Raw genomic sequence first — 22,198 nt, 5'->3', positions numbered from 1 at the left:
CCTCAAACCTGGTACCATCCTGATAAATCTCTGCACTCTCCCCTAAGGCCCACAGTTGAGCACAATACACTAACTGAGAACTAACCAGTGATTATCTAATTGGTCAATTTTCAATGGGTGTAGAATTAAACATATGCGAGATCATGTAGAGATTTAATTGTGTCTCAGTCATCCTTACTTAATGATTCCTATGCTGCGCAGGACAGAGTATTCTGCAGGTGGCTGTACATATGGAAGAACAGTACTGTGGAGATCGAAGTATAGGCACCACAGATAAGAGAGACTTGATCCAATCTGGACCCCTGCCACAGTAATGGTAGGTCCTATTTCAGCACAAGATCAGATGCTTTCTGCACATGCTGAAAACTGATGCATAGAGCTGATGGTTATCCCTCCTTTTGTGAAGATTTAAAACAACTACCACACTCTTGGATCATCTACAAGTCTGCTGTTAGCAGTTTACTCAGCTGTCACCTGTGGGGATATCAGTAGTATAAATGTTAGAAAGCTTTGATGTAACAAAAAAGGCCTGTGATAAACCATCATCCACATTGTAAGTCAAAAAGGGTGAGACAAAGAGCAGGAGGACATATGGGCAAGGTGGGGATGGTAGTCCAGATAAGGGTTCTGTGCACAAATGCACATTGCATAACAAATTAATTTGAAACAATATATTCAACTTAAAGATTATGGTGCAGTAGCCGCTACAGAGACATGGCTACAATCTGAGCATGATTGAGAGCTCAATATTCCAGGCTATTTTCAATAGAGTCCTGAAATATCATATATATTTCTAGGGTTTCTGCTATTTCTTTTCCCATTTCCCTCAGAATACTTGGATGTATCCAACCAGAGCTTAGTATTTTTGTCGTGCTTTAGCTTAACGAACTTCCCTGCTGCTTTCCTATTATTTAAAATAATATATCTCCTCTCGCATTTAACACATTCAGAAATTATCTCCTCCCCAATATTTTCTCTTTTGTAAATACTGAAGTAAGTATTTGTTAAGTTATCCCTCCATTTTCATTCACCCTCGACTAACTGGTTATCCTCTCATCTCAGGGGTCCTCACAATTAACATTTCTATTACTGATGTATTTGTACAATACTTCACTCTTAACAGTTTTTTGAGATTCTTTCCACACACTCCCTACTTGGTTTTCCCTATCTTTTATTTTCTTGTAGTCTGTCTTTTATCATTCCTATGGGCCTATATGCCCTCTTTTTCAATTTTAGTTTGTGTTTAAACTGTTCAGGGTACTGTACAAGCACAAACTATTGTAGTGGTTTGGGGACATTTCAAGGCCTAAAAAGAATATTACATTCACCTTATCAGATAATAGTTTTGAATGTTTGTGGTTAAACATGAACATGATGGTGGCTACTCAAGAACTAATCATATTAGTGGGACTAAATCTAAAATCTAATGAATGAATTCAATAGCTTTATATCAGTGGCAGCCAAGCTCGAATATATATCTGCCTGCAGAACTAGCAATGCCATAGGTTTAACCTGCACAATGCTGTACTTAACTACATAAAGTGACTTGGGTGCAGCAACTGGCATACAATTAAAATGCTATTTTGTAGGTGGCAGCAAAAATAATGAAATAGATCTCGTCTTGACAACAAAACCATTTTGAAAGTGAGTGTGTTCTAAACACCTCAGGAAGTGGACCCTAGAGCAGAAAACAACTGTTGTGATTGCTTGGGCCATTATGTAGGGAATTCATACTCTAAATCAAATCCTGCTTGCAGGTAAGTGTAATAATGACAGCGAGTTTGAACTTGGTTGATGCAACTGCTAAAGAAACAAAGTTTGCAAACTTTTGTTCGCTACTGCATCTTGTGACTTAAGAATTGGTTGCTGCAGGTTATTTTATGTGACATAGGTCAACTTACGAACTACTCTGCGGTATTGAGAAAAATCTACAGCATTCCAGGCAGTGCAAACAAGTCTGTTTGTCTTTTATAAAGTGCATGTTCTGAATTACGCATTAGTGTATTGTGAGTCCCAATTCTGTTGCAAAAACAGAATCATTAAGTGCAGCTTCCACCCATACAATGAAATGAAAAGAACAGTCCAGTCCAGTCAAGATCCACAACCACCTTCTGAAGGGCAACAAAGGATGGGCAATAAAATTCCATCCTTTTCAACAGTGCCCACATCCGAGAATTTTTTTTTAAGAATATTGCAATGGAGAGGATGCAGAGGAGATTCACCAGGATGTTGCCTGGGCTGGAGCATTTCAGTTATGAAGACAGACTAGATAGGCTGGGGTTGTTTTCCTTGGAGCGGAGAAGGCTGAGGGGGACCAGATTGAGGTATACAAAATTATGAGGGGCATTGATAGGATAGATAGGAAGAAACTTTTTCCCTTAGTGGAGAGGTCAATAACTAGGGGGCATAGATTTAAGGTAAGGGGCAGGAAGTTTAGAGGGGAGTTGAGGAGGAATTTTTTCACCCAGAGGGTGGTTGGAATCTGGAACACACTGCTTGAAGGGGTGATAGAGGCAGGAACACTCACAACATTCAAGAAGTATTTAGATGAGCACTTGAAACGCCATAACATGCAAGGCTACGGGCCAGGTGCGGGGAAATGGGATTTGTTAGGACGGGTGCTTGATGGTCGGCGCAGGCGCGTTGGGCCGAATGGTCTGTTTCTGTGCTGTAAAACTCTATGACTCTAAAACTTAATAGCCAAACTCTTTGGGATTGAATTTTGCCTGGAGATGTGGTGGGGGGATGTGAGGGTGAACTGTCAGCATTCGCCCTCTGAAACTGACCGCAACTTCAGGATGTCAGGCATGCGTAGATTAGTGTGAAAATCCTGAAGTTGCCGTCTGTCACTCAGGGCTCTGCCAAAGGCTCTGTCAGAGCCAGCAGTCACTGCAATCAGCGAGAATTTCAACTAACCCACCCCAGCATCACCTTTTGAAACCCCAAAGAGAGTTACATCTTGTTCAGTCAGGTGCAACTGGGTTTTTTAATGATGATGTGATTAAAGAAATTTGATGAACAACAGAACTGTCCCTGAAAAAATAGTTTTATAATCGCGGAGTGCTGTTAAATGATTAATTAGATTTTTTAAGCTGAGTTTTTTAAATAATTCTTTTAGAAAACGTTTTTTCAGGATATTTTAACTCTCCCTGCACTCCATGTATAAAAAATGTTAAAGTTGATTTTTATTTTACTGTTTTTTGCTTCTTCTTTGTGTATCTGTAAAAATTCTTTGATGAAATTGGCTGCTTGGACAGCCTGATGACACCATTGCAGCTCCACGCTGGGAACTCCCCATTAAAGAACATTGCAGTCAGTTGCAATACTGCTGCACAGTAAGAGATGAAATTCTCGCCAGAGAGATCACTAGATCTCTCACCAAGATTTACTTCATAGTCAGTGACATGTGCCCTTGCTTTGCCGCTGACCACAGACTCCAGCCCATTAATTCCATTTTATTAGAAATACATTTGGCTGGCTCTTGATCAAAGTATTGCAGCAGAACTAATGTGCTATGAAAAGTAGCCTTTTTTTCAATAAAGCATAGCATATCTGAAGTAAAAAGAATATTCTAGCATTCCACAGTACGTGACTCAGTGCCAAAAAGGGAAATAAAAACAGAAAATGCTGGAAATGCTGAGCAGGTCAGGTAGCATCAGTGAGGAGAGAAACAGATTTAATGTTTCAGGTTAATGACCTTTCATCAGAACTGAGAGAAGTTCGAAATGTGATCTGTTTTGAGCAAGAGAAAGGGGGGACGATGGGAAAAGAACAAAAGGGAAGGTTTGTGATAGGGTGGAGGGCAAGAGAGATAAAATGACAGAAGGTTTCATGGTGCAAGGCCAAAGGGAGTGGTAATGGGACAGTGAAGAAGCAAAAGATATGTCTAGAGGAGCATAAGAACATAAGAAATAAGAGCAGAGTGGACCAAACCGCCACTCAAGCCTGCTCCGCCATTCAGTACCATCATTGTTGATCATCTGCCTCAATTCCACTTTCCTGCCCGCTGCCCATATCCCTTGATTCCCTGAGAGACCAAAAATCTGTATCTCGGCCTGAAATATACTCAACGAAGGACAATTCACAACCCTCTAGGATAGACAATTCCAAAGATTCACAGCTCTTTGAGTGAAGAAATTTCTTCTCATCTCAGTCCTAAATGAGCATCCCCTTATCCTGAAACTATGCCCCTGTGTTTTAGATTCCTCAGCCAGGGGAAACAACCCCTCAGTGTCTACCCTTTTAAGCCCCTTCAGAATCTTGTATGTTTCAATGAGATCACCTTTCATTCTTCTAAACGCCAGAGAGTATAGACCTAATCTACTCAGCCTTTCATCATAGATCAGCCCTCTCATCCCAGGAACCAATCCAGTGAACCTTTGCTATACCACCTCCAATGCAAGCATATCCTTCCTTAGATATGGGACCAAAACTGCACACAGTGCTTCAGGTGTGGTCTCACCAAAGCCCTGCACAATTGTAGCAAAATTTCCTTATTCTTGTATTCCCATCCCCTTGCAATAAAGGCTAACATGCCATTTGCCTTCCTAATTGCTTGTTGTACCTGCTTGCTGACTTTGGGCTGGATTTTATAGGGCCCCTGAAATTGGGATCCATGGTGGGCGGGGCTGGAAGATCGATCCGGCAGCGACCCGCCACAGGGCCCGACGCCGGGAGGGCCAGACCCGATATTCCCAGCAGCAGCGAGGCTCTGTGGCAGCATCCCCGCCGCTAGGTGACAGGACCTGGATTAACATATGTTAATTAATAAAATGCACACATTTAAATCCACTTACCTGCAAACTAATGGTCGGGCAGCAATCTTCAGAACGGCGGCCGGCACTCCCGTGCCTTCACTTTCCCATCTGGGGAAAGCAGGCGTCGCAGTGGTGGGGAAGGAGGGAATGTGAAATTTTTAATGTGGGGTGGGGGAGCAGGGTCCACCTTTCGTCATTAGTGTAAGAAATGGTGGGAAGGGGAGACCTGTGAATTTTGTTCAATTTGGGGTGGAGGGGAAGGTCATACTTTAAAGGTAGGTGTTTTGGGGCAGGGGAGGGCAGATACTTAATTTTATTATTGGGGGCAGGAAAGGGGCGATAGAATTTTGATATGAACGGTGGGGTGTGGTTCTCTTTAAAAATTTAAATTAACCGGCAGGGCTGGCTGCCCTTTAAAAATGGTGCTAGCATCTGCGCGCAGGCAACTGATGCCATTGCCAGTGTCAGAGAGCCAACCCCCTCCATGTGATTGGGAGGGTGGGTCGACTGGGGTATTTAAATGACCCGCCGAGTGGACAATCACAGCGGCTTGGCGGCGTGCAGCCCAGCGCTTAAAATCCAGCCCTTTTTGTGCTGCTTGTACAAGAACGCACAAGTCCCTCTGAACATCAATATTTAGAAATTTCATGCCTTTAAAAAAAATTCTGCTTTTCTGTTCTTACTACCAAAGTGAATAACCTCACAATTTCTCACATTATACTCCATCTGCCACCTTGTTGCTCATTCCCTAATCTTTCTATATCTCTTTGCAGCCTCTTTATGTCCTCCTCACAGCTTATATTCCCACCTAGCTTTGTATCATCAGCAAACTTAAATAGATTACTCTTGGTCTCTTCATCTAAGTCATCAATATAGATTGTAAATAGCTGTGGTCCCAGCACTGATCCTTGTGACACTCCACTAGTTAAAGCCTGGCAACTTGAAAATGCCCCATTTTTCCCTACTCTGTGCTTCCTCTCCGGTAACCAATCCTCTTATCAATGCGAATATATTGCTCCCAACTCCATGCACCCTTATCTTGTATATTAGCCTTTTGTGTGGCATTTTATTGAATGCCTTTTGGAAATCCAAGTATACTACATCTACTGGTTCCCCTTTATCTATCCTACTAGTTATATCCTCAAAAAAACTCTTAATAAATTTGTCAAACACTATTTCCCATTCATAAAACCATGTTGACTTTGTCTGATCATACTATTGTTTTCTAAGTGCATTGTTCAGACTTCCTTAATAATAGATTCCAGCATTTTCCCAACGACTGATGTAAGGCGAACTGGCCTGTAGTTCCCTGTTTTCTCTCATTCGTTTCTTGAATAGCAGTATTACATCTGCTAACTTCCAATCCACTAGGACTGTTCTAGAATCTAGGGAATTTTGGAAAATCATAACCAGAACATCCACTATCTCTTCAGCTGTCTCTTTTAGAACCCTAGGATGTAGGCCATCTGGTCCTGGGGATTTGGCAGCTTTTAGTCCCTTAAGTTTCTCCAATATGTTTTCTCTGCTGTTATTAATTACCTTATGTCCCTCACTCTTATTACCTCTTAGTTACCCTCTATTTCTGGTATGTTTGTGTCTTCTATTGTGAAGACACCACACAAAATATTTGTTCAACATTTCTGCCATTTCCTTGTTCCCCATGGTCATTTTTCCTGTCTCTGCTTCTAATTTTTATTTGAGCTACTCTCCTTTTTATATAATCTATTTTTATATTCCTGGCTTGTTTATTCTGATATTCCAGTTTTCTATTTTTATCAACATTTTAGTCACCCTTTGTTGGTTTCTAAAACACTCCCAATCTTCAGGCTTACTACTATTCTTTACAACATTATAGACCTCTTCTTTTAACCTAATATCCTTAACTTCCCGAGTAAGCCACTGATGGATCTTTCTTGCTGAGTTTTTGTTCAGTAATGGAATATATTTTTGTTGAATATTTTGAATCCTTTCTTTAAATGTTTTCAACTGTTTATTTACTGCCATACCTTTTAGTCTATTTAACCAATCATCTTTAGCCAGCTCTTTCCTCATAACTTTGTAATTGGCTTTGTTTAAGTTCAGAATTCTTGTTTGGAACTGGAGTATGTCACTTTCAAACTTAATATGGAATTCAATTGTATTATGATCACTTCTTCCCAAAGGAACTTTTACTTTGAGATTACTAATTAAACCTGCCTCATAGCACAATACTAGATCTAAAATAGCTTTATACCAAATTGGTTCCGCAATATTATTCCAGGAAACTGTTGTGAAAGCATTCTACAAATTCATCTTCCGGCCTACCTTTGCAAATTTGATGTTTCCAGTCTATAGGATGATTAAATCCTCCACAGTTATTACATTGCCTTTGTAACAAGCTCCAATTATTTCTTGCTTAATAATCTGTCCAATGACATAACTGCTAGGGGGCCTATAAACTACTCCCACCAACGTTTTCTGACCTGTTTTATTCTCAATCTCCATCTATACTGATTCTATTTCCTGATTTTCTGAACCAAGATCCTTTCTCACTACTGTCCTTATGTCATCCTTTACTATTCTTTACTATGAGGGCTACTCCTCCTTTTTGCATTCTCTCTGAGTTTTCAAAATGTTCTGTATCCCGGAATATTTATTTCCCAACCTTTGTCACCTTGTAATCACGTCTCTGTAATGGGAATTAGATTCAAACCATTTACCTGTATTTGTGCCACTAGTTCATCTATCCTAAAGCGAATGTTTTGCACATTCAGATAAAGAGCCGTGAATTTTATTTTTTTACTACTATTCTTTGCATGGACCTTATTCGCTAATGCACTATCACTGTTAAACTCTCTCTAATTTCCTGTCCCACTCTGCTTGTCTTTACTAAAATCGCTACAGTACTCTATTACCTTGACTTTTCCCTTTAAATTTGCCTTTCACCTGAGGCCACCTCCCTCCAAACTCTTTTAGTTTAAAGTCCAATCTACAGCCCTAGTTATACAATTTGCCAGGAAACTGATCCCAGCCCAGTTGAAATGGAGCCCATCCCAACAGAACAGCTCTCTCTTTCCCCAGTGCTGGTGCCAGCGCCTCAGAAATCGAAATTCCTTCTTCCCAAGCCACTCTTTTAGCCATGGATCTAATTCTCTAATCTGCTTGATCCTTTGCCAATTGGTGCGTGGCTCAGGTAACAATCCAGGGATTATTGCTTTTGAGGTTCTGCGTTTTAATTTGGACTCTTAACTCCTCAGACTCTCTCCACAGAACATCATGCCATGTTTTACCTCTTCTTAGTTCCTAGGTGGACCACAACAACTGGATCCTTCCCCTCCCACTCTAAGTTAGTCTCCAGCCGCGAGGAGATGTCTTTAACCCTGGCATTGGGCAGGCAGCACAACTTTCAGAACTTCTGGTTGGGGCTGCAGAGAACAGCATCTATCCCATTGACTATACTGTTGCCCATCACTACCACTTTTCTTTGGAAAGGAGGTGTGAATGACAGGATCCTGAATAGCTGCTGTCCAAAAGCACACAAAAGAGGCAAAAAAAACAAATCAGCAAAGAAAAATACAACAAATGGGGACAGAAGTTATGATCTAAAATTGTTGAAATCAGTGTTGGGTCCTGAAAGCTGTAAAGTGCCCAGTCAAAAGATGAGGTGATGTTCCTCAAGCTTATTATGTTTAGCTTCATTGGAACACTGCAGGAGGCCAAAGACAGCAAGGTCAGAACAAGGAGGAGAATTAAAATGACAGGCTGACTGGAAGCTCAAGGTCACGCTACTGAACTGGACAGAGGTGTTCCGCAAAGCGATCATTCAGTCTGCGTTTGGTCTCCCTAATACAAAGGAGGCCACAACATGAGCAGCGAATGGTTGGTTGGCATCCTTCCATCTACAAAAGATGATGGACGTGCAGAAAACAGTCCATTTACTTGGAGTGTTTTCTCTTGGTGCACCTTTGTTGATGGCTGCGAAGGCCTATCCTTGAGAGTCAGGTGCTGTCACAAGTGTTGCACATGAAGCTGCCAAGTGATGCTGTGAATTGTTGTTTTTGACATTGGTGCCTGTTTCCAAGCTGCTGTAGCAACTGGTCATCATGTTAGTTCACGCCAGTCCACAGGATGTGGTGCCATTACCCTCTTTCACCAACTAATGACTCCCAGGTGCGACAGTCGACATTTAGGACCTTCGTGTCACGCTTGCAAGCATCCTTGAAGTGAAGCTTTGGGCGCCCCACTGGTCATCTGACCCTGGCTACCTCACGATACAGAAGGTCCTTTGGTATGTGACTGTCTTCCATCCTGAGGACGTGTCCGATCCACCGAAGCCACCTCTGGTTGATTAGTGCCAACACACTTGGGAGCTCTGCCTTTGAGAGGACTGCCACATTTGTGATTTTGTCCTGTAAGGATAGACCCAAAATGTGTTGGAGACAGTGAAGATAGAAATGAATGAGCTTCTTTTCCTGATAGCTGTAAGTTCCTCATGTTTCACGGCCATACAACAAGGTGCTGAAAACACAGGCCTTATAAAACATCAGCTTGGTCCTAAGGGCCAGCTTGGTGTTATTCCATGCGCGTTTTGCAAGTTGGCCAAAGGTGGTAGCTGCTTTCCCTATGGGTGTATCGGGGCTCTGTGTCAAGGGACAGATTGTCTGTCACTGTGGGCCCAAGGTAGTAGAATTTGCTAACAACTTCCAGCGGGGTGTTATTGAGTGTGATCAGGGGCAGAGATGCAACATCTTGTCCCATGACGATCGTCTCCTTGACTTCTATAGTCAAGGAGAACAAGTTATAGGCATGAGAGAGACAGTCCATGAGTCTTTGTAGTTGAATTTCCGTGTGAGCGACTAGCGCAGCATCAGCGTAGAGGAGCTCTCTGATCAGAACATGATGTGTTTTTGTCTTTGCTTTCAGCCTTGCTAGATTGTAGATCTTGCCATCTGACCTAATGTGCAAGTAGACTCCTTCCATATCTGCAGGGAAGGCAAAGGTCAGGAGCATGGAAGAAGAAGAGGCCAAACAGAATGGGGGCTAGGACACAACCCTGTTTCACTCCATTCTTCACCCCAAAACTGTTGGAAGTGGAGCCATCGAACTGTACAATAGAGTGCATGTTGTCATGGAAGGAGTTGATGAGAATGAGGAGCTTCGGTGGAAAGCCAATTTTTCCCAAAATCTTGCAGAACCCTGCTCTGCTGATGGTGTTGAATGCCTTAGTGAAATCTACAAAAGTAAGGAGACTCAGGGAACCCTCCGCCAGCCAAAAAAGAAGGTGCTGTGAGCAAGAGTGAGACCCAGAGACCTGTGTGCTTCCATTGTAATAAAGCAGGGCATTTAAAAGCTGACTGCTGGAAACTAAAGGGCAAACCGGTAGGGTTAATCAGGGCACACCCGCTCACTGAAGATGGGACCATGGTGGAAAACACAGAACAAGCTGTGGCTTTAACTGCAGTAAGAGTGCAACCCAGGATGCTTACTAGGGCAAGTGCAGGAAAAGTTAATAGGATTCCTGAAGGTTATGAGGGTTTTGTGTCTGAAGGGAAAGTAACCCCGTATTCCTCGAGTGAGGCAAGCAAGCCCATAGTGATTCTTAGGGACACAGGGACGACCAGATCCCTTTTACTGGGAAAAGGCCTGACCTTTCCCCCAGAGAGTGCAGTGAATACCAAAATGGTGGTGAATGGTATTGGAGGACTGTGTATGCCTTACCTGTACAACAGGTGCACCTGGAGGGCGACCTGGTTTCGGGACTGGTGACCGTAGGGATTGTCCCTAGTTTGCCTGTGGTCGGGATTGACCTACTCCTAGGTAATGATCTGGCGGAGGTATAGATGGTAGCTCCCCCAGTAGTGAAAGAAAGACTGCAGGAGGTCAGAAACAGGGCAGTGGAAGGAGACGGTCCCCTGCAGTGTCCTGAATTTGTAGTGGATCAGGCCATGATCAAACCAGCTCCCCCAGAGCAGCCTGCATTAGCACTGCAGGCAAATGACCATGAGGTCTGCCTGTCCGAGACTTTGTTTGGAAAGTTAGTAGACCCAGGGAATGAATTACATGGATTTTCCCCAGCTGAAGCTCAGCGAGCTGAGCCAGTATTACGAGAGTTAGCACAGGCTGCCCAATCTGAAAGTGAAACAGAGGGAGTCCCTGATTGCTACTATTTAAAGAATGAGGTACTGGTGAGGAAATGAAGTTCTCCTCACAGACCTGAGGGCAAAGAGTGGACAGTAGTTCACCCGTTAGTGATGCCGCAGATGTACTGGGGGGAAATATTAAGAAGGGCCCATGAGATTGCAGTGGCTGTACATGCCGGTAAACAAAAGACCAAAGCCCGCATGAGACCGCAGTTTGACTGGCCAAAACTCCACAAAGATGTGGTGGAGTACTGTAGGATTTGCCACACATGCCTGGTTGAGAGGAAACCCCAACCTACAGTGAAACCTGAACCCCTAAGTCCTGTACCGGTGCTAGAAGGACCCTCCAGCAGAGGGCTGGTGAACTGTAAGGGACCCCCACCGAGAACAAAAGGGGACAGGCAGGCACATGGCTGGCAAAAGTTTAGAAAGGGAAGGGGAAAAAGTGACCAAGAGGGCAGGTTAAAGGAAGTCCGGGAAGAATCCCAGATAAAAACCCCTACTGTCCGGTCACCCAACCCCAAAAAATGTGAAAAGTTAGACCCCACATCCTCCTATGTAAATGCAGACTCTAGAATCACCCCACCAGAGTTGCTAACAGCATTTCCAGGAACCTACAGAGACAAAGAGAGACCTCTAGGGGGCACAGAAGCTGTGAGGGTGATGCCTCACCTAGTTGAAGTGTCACAGGAGAGTTCAATCAAGTCTGCACACATACCTGTAGGTAGGAGTGTCCCAGAGAACAAAGAGGAGATTAACAGAGAATCATCCCCCACAGTCAGAGGAAAAGGGAACCACCCATCCCCTGAAGTCAAAAGTCTTTGCAGGACTCAGAGAGTTCAGGATAGACCCGCCCACTACTAACTCTCCTGAAAAAAGGGGAAATTAAAGCAGCACTGGAACCCAGAAAAGACCATTTTAATAAGCTTTAAGATTGATGAATGAGGGAAATGCCTGTTTTTTCTTTCTGTAGCTTATATTTCTCTCAAACCTTGGAATGAAATGTGCCGTTGTGTTTCAAATCGCATTTCATTCCCCTGGGTGTGGAGGTGTCATGCAGGCCCCCACATTCCAAGACTGGGGCATACATTATTTTGCCACATGAGCATTAAAACTTAAAATTATGGCTGGGAAGAAAAGAGGCCCTATCACAAGGAATTGCCAAGCCCCTGACTGGAAAGACATTAGCAAGATGGCAGACAGTGTTGGAACAAAGGACCCAGTCCCTGCTTCTCCAATACACAGAAGACCTGGTCAGGCCAGTTTAGTCACATGACTAACTGGCTGTTTGAATCTGAACTTGTTGAGAGAAAGAAATTCAGAAAGCTCTTTGCTCCTGGACTGAAAAGACCTCTTTCCTGTCTGCTCCCATCTCTTTCTCACGGAACTGAAGACCCATTGAAGACACATGAGCCCCAAGTCTCCTACAGTGAACAAGGTTTAAGAAGAATACTGGACAGCAACAAAAATCAAGACTACTTACAAAAGGACTGCAGTGAGCTCGGAGAACAGTACAAACCCCTCTTCAGCGATTGCCTCAAACTTTTTTACTTTATTTTTCTTCTGCTCTTTCTGTCCCTATTTGCATGTGCGTATCGCGTATGCATGCTAGCATGGTGCGCACCGTATATCCACAGGTGTTAACCGTATTCGAGTTTAAGTTTAAGGTTTAAGAAATTTAACTTTTCTTCTTTAAACCTAAGAGAACCTGGTGTGCTCATTTTTGTTGCCTTATAATTGGAAAGCGGTGAACAAAGATTCAACAAGACCAGGTGAAGGCTAAAAGGGACGCCTAGACACCTTTCTCACCTGGTCGTAACATCTGTGAGCTACCTTCCAGGCTGCTACGCAGCCACACAGGTGCACAGCTGAACAAGAACATTGGTCATGATTGTAAAAGAGTTAAAATATCAACACAGCTTCCATTCCTTTACTGTAGAATTATCCAAAGTAAGGTTAATTCAAATCTGGAGACATTTCATTATTTCCAGCAGCTGCTGCTCAGTCTAAGTTGGCAGACAATATAGGAATTAGAGAAGCTGATAGAAAAAGCAATCAAATAGTGCTGATAATGTAACTGTCAGTTCATTTCTGAGATTGTACAATCGCAGACTATGTAATTAACCATTGGTAGATTGAAGTCAGAAAGAATTTAGATTGATAGCCGCATCAAGGATTGATATTGCTGTGAACAGATGAAATATTGCTCAATGAATGAAACCCTTTTGACAGGTTTGATATGAGGTTATTTGAGTGGCAGGAAATGGAATGCACTATGGATCTTGCAACTTGTGAAGAAAAGTCAAAATCTGTCAAACTTTATCTTGCACATACTTGCTGCAATTGGTTTTGAAATTTCTTCGGCACTTTGAGTGACGAAAGAGAGTCATCTCCCAGTTCTTTTTCCATCTCAGGTTTTTTTCCTCTGGCACTCTCTCCTGAACATGTTGGGCCGGATTTTATTCTGGTGACAGGGGTTCTGACTGCCGGCTGGAAGTGGGAGGTTGGGGTGGGGTAAGAGTCCTCCTAGCCCCTCCGTTGGACCCCTGTTGCAATCAAATGGCGGGCAGCCAATTAATTTCCCGCTGACAGTGATGCCATCCCTTTATGGGACAAGTTCCGTCCTATAGAGCTGCCAGCCAATCAAGAGGCTGGCAGCTTTGCAGTGTCAAGGAGAGGAGGAGTGAAGAAGATCCTGGGGCAGGAAAGCAGGGTCGGGGTCGCTTGAGCCAATCAATCAGGCAGGGTGGGGGGAGGATTAGTGAGGGTGTGCAGGGTATTCCCAGGGGGCCTCCAGGGGCCATGGATTGCCCCCAAAGGAGGGACGCCCCAAACCCCGACCCCAGGTCACACCTGGTGGTGTCTCCACTCGGTGGCAGGCCTCTCCGCCCTCAACAGAATTGGAGTGGAGGTGGGAAGTGGCCCATAAGTGGCCATTAATTGGCTTCAATTCACCTGGGGTGGGAAGGCCGTCCCTGCATTGGATAAAATGGCAGCGTTGGGAACGGCACCCCTTGCCATTTTGTTTGCCCACCCCACCACCTCCGTCCCCGTCTCCTGCCCGTTATCTCATATTGAGGTATATTTATACAGGTGTCTTTCCCAATTGACTTTTCTTCATGTGTAAACTTACAAACAGTTCCCAAGTTGTACATTTGCATTAATTGACACAAGCAATCCATCATGCGTGTTCAGCAATCCATCAAGGTGGAAACTCACACCTATTTGAAACGGGGCTTGCCACAGGCACACCTGAGTTATTTTAATCACTGACAGTGCTCAAGTTCCTAAATAAGTCTTGTAGTAATATTTCCTCAGGCAGTCGATATATTGGATGGTGGAATAGAATTGCACTTCTACGACATGGATCCAAATCCAGTGTCTAACAGCTGTAAAGGTTCTTTAGGAAATGAGTTTGAGAGTCTCAATCCTATTTATTGTGGGCATATGTTTGGAGCATTAAACTATGCCTAATTTAAAATTAAATTGTTATTTTCAACAGTGAGAGGCTGGGTAGCTTTTTGATGGAAATGAAAAACTGTCACAGTACAGCATGTACATTTTATTTAAGGTATCGGAATAAAACATGCAAATTTTGCAGTTTGCCTCTTGAGCAAATCTTGTCATGGTCCAGATTTTGCAGACAGCAACAAAGCGACAGTGCTCATTGCTGACCTTGAAGAAAGACCTCTAGCGATTTCTATGGCATGGATTTCACCTTTCCCGATGCCAGTCTGAATCTGGTGCCAAGTTAAGGGGATCTCCAGGCATCCAGCAACTGTGATGTTATCAAGCCAGGTTAGCAGCCAATCACATTGAAGAATTCTCACAGACAACAAACTAGGAAGTAAAATGCACTGATCATCCTTCACTTTTTATAAATTTTACAGATAGCGCAATAAAGATTAGGACATACACATTCAAATCTGAAATAGAAAAATTATTTTTTTTAAAGTTTATCATAGAAGAAAGAAGAAAAGTAGTTTTCCAGGGCCAGGGGTATTGTTCAGCAGCAGTGACTTAGTATGTCATTGAAAACCCAGTTACATCTCATTCACAAAGTGTGAATTTTTCAGGGGGTTTTAACAGTAATATAACGTAAAAGGAGAAGTTCTCATCAGTTCAGTGATTTCTGAAGATTTCTGCCTGTGGGGAATTCAACGGTGCACCCTGTGGAGAAGCAGGGAATCACTGAAAGCATTATCTGGATCTTTGTGTTTATCTGCGCATGAGCAGACGCCAGAAGTTGCTATAATAAAAGCAAAATACTGCGGATGCTGGAAATCTGAAACAAAAACAAGAAATGCTGGATTCACTCAGCAGGTCTGGCAGCATCTGTGGAAAGAGAAGCAGAGTTAACGTTTCGGGTCAGTGACCCTTCTTCGGAGTTCCGAAGAAGGGTCACTGACCCGAAACGTTAACTCTGCTTCTCTTTCCACAGATGCTGCCAGACCTGCTGAGTGAATCCAGCATTTCTTGTTTTTGCGCCAGAAGTTGCTGTCAGTTTCACAGGATAGTGGTGGGGAATGCTGACACATTACACCTTACAGTCTGGGCCAGTGTTTCACAAAAATCACAATACATGTTCCAACTTGAAAGTTAGTGTAAAAGGTCAACATAAACATGATTAAAGGGAGTCATTGTATAAATCTCTTTTTGACTCAGAACTTTGGACATCTGTTCCGTATACGGGTGGTTGGAGGACTGACAACCAACTGTTACCTTTCTTCTCAAGACGTTAGACCACTCTACCAGCCAGCAGTTGACAGGTGAGAATTGCTGTTTGTCACACCGTGCTTCTGTCAAACCAGTTTAATGTCCACTTTCCTCAAGGAGCATTCTTTCAAATAAGTTTGTAGAGCTTGGATTTATCCTTTAAACCTAAGTGCACCTGTTCTTTCCTCCCTTTATTTTTGTTGTATCTGCTGCTTCATGTCATATATAAAATCTACCTGATCAATTATCAAGCAACCAACATCATGCACACATTTCCAGAATGATCAAAGAGGATTATAACAATGCAGCTTAATGAATACTATCTAAGTTAAAGGGAATGGAAACCCCAGTCTAGTTTGCCCTAAGATTTTGCAATGCAGGATTGTATTATTTTGGACGACAAATATGCAAATTACTTTCATACTTGTCATTCATTCCACATGAGCTGCTTTCACTTGTTTTCTGGGTTTTGGTAAATCCTATCAATGGGGATTAAACATTAAATGGATGGAGCTGTTTTGGCCCCAGGTTCTGCTGTCTTCACCAGTGAGTCATGGGGATGTTAGGAGAATTTACTTACCTTTAAAGCACCAGGATCAACTTTATCCTCTCCTATATTGAAGATAGCCCTCTGATACCTTATCCCAGTGGTCCGTATCCATTTGTAAGGGTAGTTGGTGAGTGTTTCCAGGCTATTCATGCACGGAGTGCCTCACAATTGTTTTCACCTAGCATCACCATACAATACTTTGGCTGCCAATCAAGAATTGTGAATCCTTGTTGAATCCCCAGTTATGAATCCAGGTGCAGTTGCCCAAATTAACACACTAGCTTCAGCCAAATGCACCGAGCACAGACTAGGGATCAAATATGGAACCTACTGGTCTGTATTGCTTTGTACTAAATAAAGTGGCGCAGTGGTTCGCACCGCAGCCTCACAGCTCCAGGGACCCGGGTTTGAGTCTGGGTACTGCCTGTGCGGAGTTTGCAAGTTCTCCCTGTGACCGCTTGGGTTTTCGCCGGGTGCTCCGGTTTTCTCCCACAGCCAAAGACTTGCAGGTGATAAGTAAATTGGCCATTGTAAATTGCCCCTAGTATAGGTAGGTGGTAGGGAATATGGGATCACTGTCGGGTTAGCATAAATGGGTGGTTGTTGGTCAGCACAGACTCGAAGGGCCTGTTTCAGTGCTGTATCTCTAAAATAAAAAAAAAGGAGTGCCTTTGCTTTACTGGAGAGAAAGCGACAATATTTAAATATATTTTGGGAGTCTGCTCTTCCCCATTTCTGTAAATATGACAGCATCACTATATAAAACTGGCTCATTAAGACAAGGGGAAATACTCATGGCATTAATTGATTACACTGTTCCAGGGACTGGAATTTGTCTAATGTGAAATATCTAACCACATTTTAGATAAGGTTACATTACTGATTGAGATACATTATTTTAATAGCTGCTGCTCCAAATTTTAGCAAATCTGTTTTTTGAACAAGCTTCTTTTTATCTCGGAAATTGTTTTATATCCACTTTATGTCCATTTGTTTTCTGATTCTGAACATATTTTTCTCATCCAGAGTTCATGCTAAAGTATTAAAAACTAAAATAGGAGATGTTTCTGAAGTTGTAAAATTACCAGTGCCTCAAAAATAATTTCACTATCACCAGCTTGGAGAGAACCAGCTGATTGTGGAAGTTAACAAGCCTAAATCTTGAGCTGGCAAATAGGCAGAAAGCAGGAAATCCTGTATGGGAGAAATACTAGATTAGAAGAAATATATCTCAATACTGCACAATAGTTGAAATAATTTTGTTGTAATACAATTATGGAAAGGATTGTTCTACCCCCTGGACCGTGCCCTGGGCCCTACCCCTAGCCCCATCATCTGGCAGGGTTTGGAATTGGCAAAGATGGCAAATTCCATCCATTGCTTGGTAATTTATTTCTTAGTGTTGATCTCTGGGTTATGAATTTGAAGGAAAGACACCACTGAATTTGCCACATCAACATTGGCTGTATTGGCAAAACCCAATAGGAGGACGACACTCCATTTCAAACAGTGCAGCAAAGAGAAATAAAGGTCTCTAAATGATTTCTCAATACTGATCTTTATATTGGGAACATAACTTCAACTTAAAGTAGTGCCTTGTTTCCCCATTGAAGCATTTTATAAATAGAAGTTACTTATTCTTTGAATCAGTCACTCACTGGTTTCCAAATTTCTCATGCTGTATTTGGAACACCATTTAGCTCCTGTTTTACGTCTTTGTCTTCCAATGTCGATGTTATCTATAACTATAGAAAACTCCGGGCTGGATTTTGCTCTCCTCCAGGTGTCGGGTGCCATGGGGAGGGGAGCCTGAGGATGGCTCTGGATGAGGCCCACCACAGACTTCAACAACGGGAGGACCCAGCCCGATCCTCCGGCAGCGGCGAGGCTCCGTGGCAGCCCCTCCGCCGCTGGACGACAGGACCACAATAACATATTCAAATCAATAAAATGAATACATTTAAATAGACTTACCTGCGATCTTGAGGGCCTGCCGCGATCTTCAGTGTGGCGGCCGGCACTCCCATGCCTTCAGATCCCCGTCTGGGGAAACGTGGCGCCACGCTGGTGGGGAGGGGGGGAGGAGGTAAGTTTGTCGCTGTGGGGTTGGGGGAGATGGGGTCAAATAAATGTAATGGGTGTAGGGGATGGTGGGAAGGGTTGAACCTTAAACTTTGTGCAATTTAGGGGGGAAGGTCAGATGAACAAGATAAACTTTTTGGGCGGTTGGGGAGAAAGGGAAAATATAATTGTTATTGGGGGAGGTGGGAAAGGGCGTTATAAATTTATTTATTTAATTTTGGGGGGTTACTTCTTGAAAAATTTAAATGTGCTGTCAGGGCTGGCTGCCCTTTAAAAATGGCACCAGCACCTGCACACAGGCAGCCGATGCCATTGCCGGAGATGGGCAGCCCGTCCCCTCCACATGATGGGGGGTGGGGCGGGTCACCCCGGCTATTTAAATGAGCCGTCATGCGGAAGATTGCGGCAGCTCTTAGGTGGGCTGCCGTTTTTTTGAGCTTGCCACTGAGATCGGCGGTGGGCTCTGAAAATCCAGCGCTCCGTGTTATTTACTGTCACATTCAGAACTAATTTAAGGTTCTTGTGTTTCAGTCCCCAGTTTGCTATATTATCCAGTTACTGTTTTCCAGATTTTTGAACTCTGTCCCCACTTCCTTTAACTTCTACCTCCTGTTTCAGTCTTGAAATTTCTTGGATCTAATAATGTTCTCTGCAGGAGAGAGAAAATTGCAACATATTTTCTTGAAGCTAAACATAGGCTTCAGTTGCACAAGATGATTCCTAGTAATTACTGTTTCACCACCATGCTTCATCAATTTTGACAGCTAATGGATTCTTTATTTGCACTCAGTGTACTAAAGTTTGAAGTTCTTATTCAACACTTGATTTGTAATTCATTGAGAATGTCAGGATGAGGTAAATTTACCTAATTACATTGCAAATCTATAGTCAAGAATTCAGAGCCTTGAACAATATCTTACATTTTGTTTCACGTCATTTCTATTCCACTAACTTATGGTGCACTTGTACCACATGCCACATTGACAAGTTTGTGATTGCTGCAATTTTCTATTATTTATTTAATAAGTTACTAACAGTAGGAGTGAAAATTGTCTTCTGTCAGTCCATCTGCAGTCAGATGAGAGGACCTTAGGTTGAAAAATCTATTCTTTCTCTGGCATCACATTGCCTTGAGGAAAGTCTCTTGCCCCTACTTTCTGGATCCAGACGTTCCACTCCTTTTACTTGTGTCTCATACTTCACTAAAATTAGTGAGGGACAGGGATTTCAGCCTCTGCGTGAGAGAGGTCAATAAGCCAGTAATCTTTTTTTCAATATCCATACCGTCTTGTTCAGTTCTTTGTTCATCCAGTAATCCTCATGTTCAGCCAAGAATTTTTTTTTAAATGTATGTTTCATTGCAACTTATTTGGCGTTGCATGAGAATATGGATTATTTGACTCATTTGCTCGTACATATGCACCCCACGTTTGAAGGCACTTTTGCATTACTAGAGTGTAGCTGATGATGCATGTTTCCATAGCATATGCTGTGCTTAAAGTTCTCATGGACCCAATCTTCATTGGTCCAGTGCTGTGCTTTGTGAACTGCCTTTGGATTTACTAGTTCTGCTCTGGACTGATAAACATGCAGAGCAAGTTTAGTTTGCCTGGTAACTCAAAAGAGGCAAATCTTTCAATTTCAGTGGGGGCATGAAGTGAGTGAGATGGGATCCCCTGCCCGTTATACACCCCACCCACATTTCCTTACCAGTGAATGATATATTGACCTCGGATGGGGTGCAGTATAGATTGTTCCAGAACTTAAAAGAGTTAAATTATAAAGACAGATTGCATACACTAGACTTGTCTTGAGTAGAAGAGATTAAGGGGTGATCTAATTAAAGTGTTTAAGAAAATTAAAGGATTTGATAGGGTAGATAGAGACTATTTCCTCTGGTGGGGGAGTTCAGCACTTTGGGCATAACCTGAAAATAAGAGCTAGATCGTTCAGGGGTGATGTCAGGAAGCACTTCCTGACACAAAGGGTAGTGGAAATCTGGAACTCTTTTCCCCCCCACCAAAAAAAAAACCAGTTGAGGCTAGGTCAATTGAAAATTTCGAAACTGATTTCAATAGATATTTGTTAGGCAAGGGTGCGAAGGATATAGAAGCAAGACAGGGAAATGGAATTAAGGTACTGATCAGCCACGTTCAAATTGAATTATGAAACAGGCTTGAGGGGCTGAATGACCTATTCCTATGTTTCTTCCCTCTGCAGTGTTCCAACTAGATTTCTCCTCTTTCTATCTATTTCCCTCAGAGACTCTATTTCCTGTCAAAATTGAACTCGTTTTAAAAGGAAATCAAATTGGAATGAAACCATCTTTCTGACTTGCTCTTAATTTGTGTCTCACTTATGCTTTGCCTTGTCCCTCTGTCTCATAGATGTTGTTCCGACCGAGGCGGGAGGAGTGCACTGTTTATTCTAGTCCCGCTTCTCCACTGGTCACAACATATATTTAAATTTTCCCACTTACCAATATGGTTACTCATATACTCTAATTTCCCAGAATAAAACTCACCAATCAGGTTTCTTTAATAAGCGACAAAATTATCAGTTTATTTTAAAACAAGTCTTAACCAGTAATGAAATAAAGCATAAACACAAAGATTGAAATATGAAAGCTTCTTTTTTACCTTAGCACCACCCCCCTCCCCACACGCACACAGACACAGACACACATACACACACCGGTTAACGGGAAAAAAGGGATTTTTGTTTTAGAGCTTTGTTACAAAAAAAACCAGAGGGGAAAAAACACTTAGGCTGAATACTTGCTCATTCTTGAAGAGAAAATAGAGACGATATGGAAAGCTGTCCTTTGTTTTGGTTTGGCGTCCCAAATGCATATAGATGGTTGTCACTGGGATCTTCCTAGAACAGTTTTTCCAGACGATGTTGAAGATCAGTTTGGGTAGGCTTTCCAAGACGTGCAGCTGCAGAGGTTTCAGACAGTCCTTACAGCAGAAATGCAACAACTGAGGTTTTAGTTCCTATACATTCGATATGCAGGGTTTCTTCAAGTACAAGAGGAAAGAGGAGACTGACACACTGGATATGCAGGGTTTCTTTCAAAGGGAGAGAAAGAGATGAACTGGGTTTCCTTGACAGGCAAAAACCAACTGTCTTCCAAGCAGTTTACACTCCAGCTGACTTTTTAAGACGATTTTCCATGTACCAACTCTCTGTCCAAAGCAAAATCATAAACAATGTCACAAAAGACAAGTCTCCTTACCTCTAGAAATCTTGACCTATCACTTCTCTACAAACATCTTTCCCCAAGGCAAAACAACCCCCGCTGGGTAATTATCTGCAGACAGTAATCCAGTAATTGTTTGTTTTCAAAGTCAGTCCAAAAACCTTCTGGTGACCTCCCTTTAAAAAAAACACAAAGTTCAGCATCTCTTCAAGCTTCCAGATGAACCAATGTCTATAATGCAACTATAAGTCCTTAAAAACACATTTTACAAAAAATAGCAGCACTCTCGTAACATGTTAAAGAATTAGTATTGATCTGTTCTAGATATCAGGTGAAAATAATTAGTTGGCTTCAAAGTTTAACTATTTTTTTTTTTAAAAGGCGAGTAATTTTTCCTGGAGGAAAACTGGTGATAATGAACTGGTCCTACATATGGGCGTCCAACCTACAACCTCAAGCTTTCGTTCTGGGAATGAATGTGAAAATTTGCCCCACTCTCTTTCTTAATCTCTGTCTCTTTCTCACCCCAGTCTATGTGCCTCTCTAAACCTGTCTTTCTGTCTCATCTATCTGTCTCTCCCATCCTGAATTTAAAAGACTTTTCAAGTTAATAGAGCACAAGGCACAAAGGCCAACAAAAAGTAGCGCTGACTGATACTGATGTAATAGAGCTGACTGAAATAGATTCATCCTCGTAAACTAGATACAATCCAAATTTTGGATAATGGAAATTTGCATCATTTCAATTCTGAGTCATAGCTCTGAGTAAATT

General features: G+C 42.5%; 1 protein-coding gene and 1 long non-coding RNA gene across 2 annotated transcripts in view; one reads left to right on the top strand and one right to left on the bottom strand.

Annotated features, from left to right (window-relative positions):
* The window catches only part of LOC137384275 (uncharacterized), a 117,154-nt gene that overhangs the window by 21,251 nt on the left and 73,705 nt on the right, over window positions 1-22,198 (bottom strand). Inside the window, exon 4 of the long non-coding RNA XR_010977556.1 lies at window positions 21,463-21,602. This is a non-coding gene — a long non-coding RNA (uncharacterized lncRNA). The remainder of the gene's footprint in view (window positions 1-21,462; window positions 21,603-22,198) is intronic.
* usp43a (ubiquitin specific peptidase 43a) overlaps window positions 1-22,198 on the top strand; it is a 485,387-nt gene that overhangs the window by 422,734 nt on the left and 40,455 nt on the right. Inside the window, exon 9 of the mRNA XM_068058066.1 lies at window positions 15,542-15,645. Within this exon, the coding sequence (XP_067914167.1) occupies window positions 15,542-15,645 (104 nt within the window). The remainder of the gene's footprint in view (window positions 1-15,541; window positions 15,646-22,198) is intronic.

Source organism: Heterodontus francisci, chromosome 26 (genome assembly GCF_036365525.1).
Source record: "Heterodontus francisci isolate sHetFra1 chromosome 26, sHetFra1.hap1, whole genome shotgun sequence".
Lineage (NCBI taxonomy): Eukaryota > Metazoa > Chordata > Chondrichthyes > Heterodontiformes > Heterodontidae > Heterodontus > Heterodontus francisci.
Note: the sequence above shows the minus strand (reverse complement) of the source record. Positions and strands in the feature narration are given on the sequence as shown.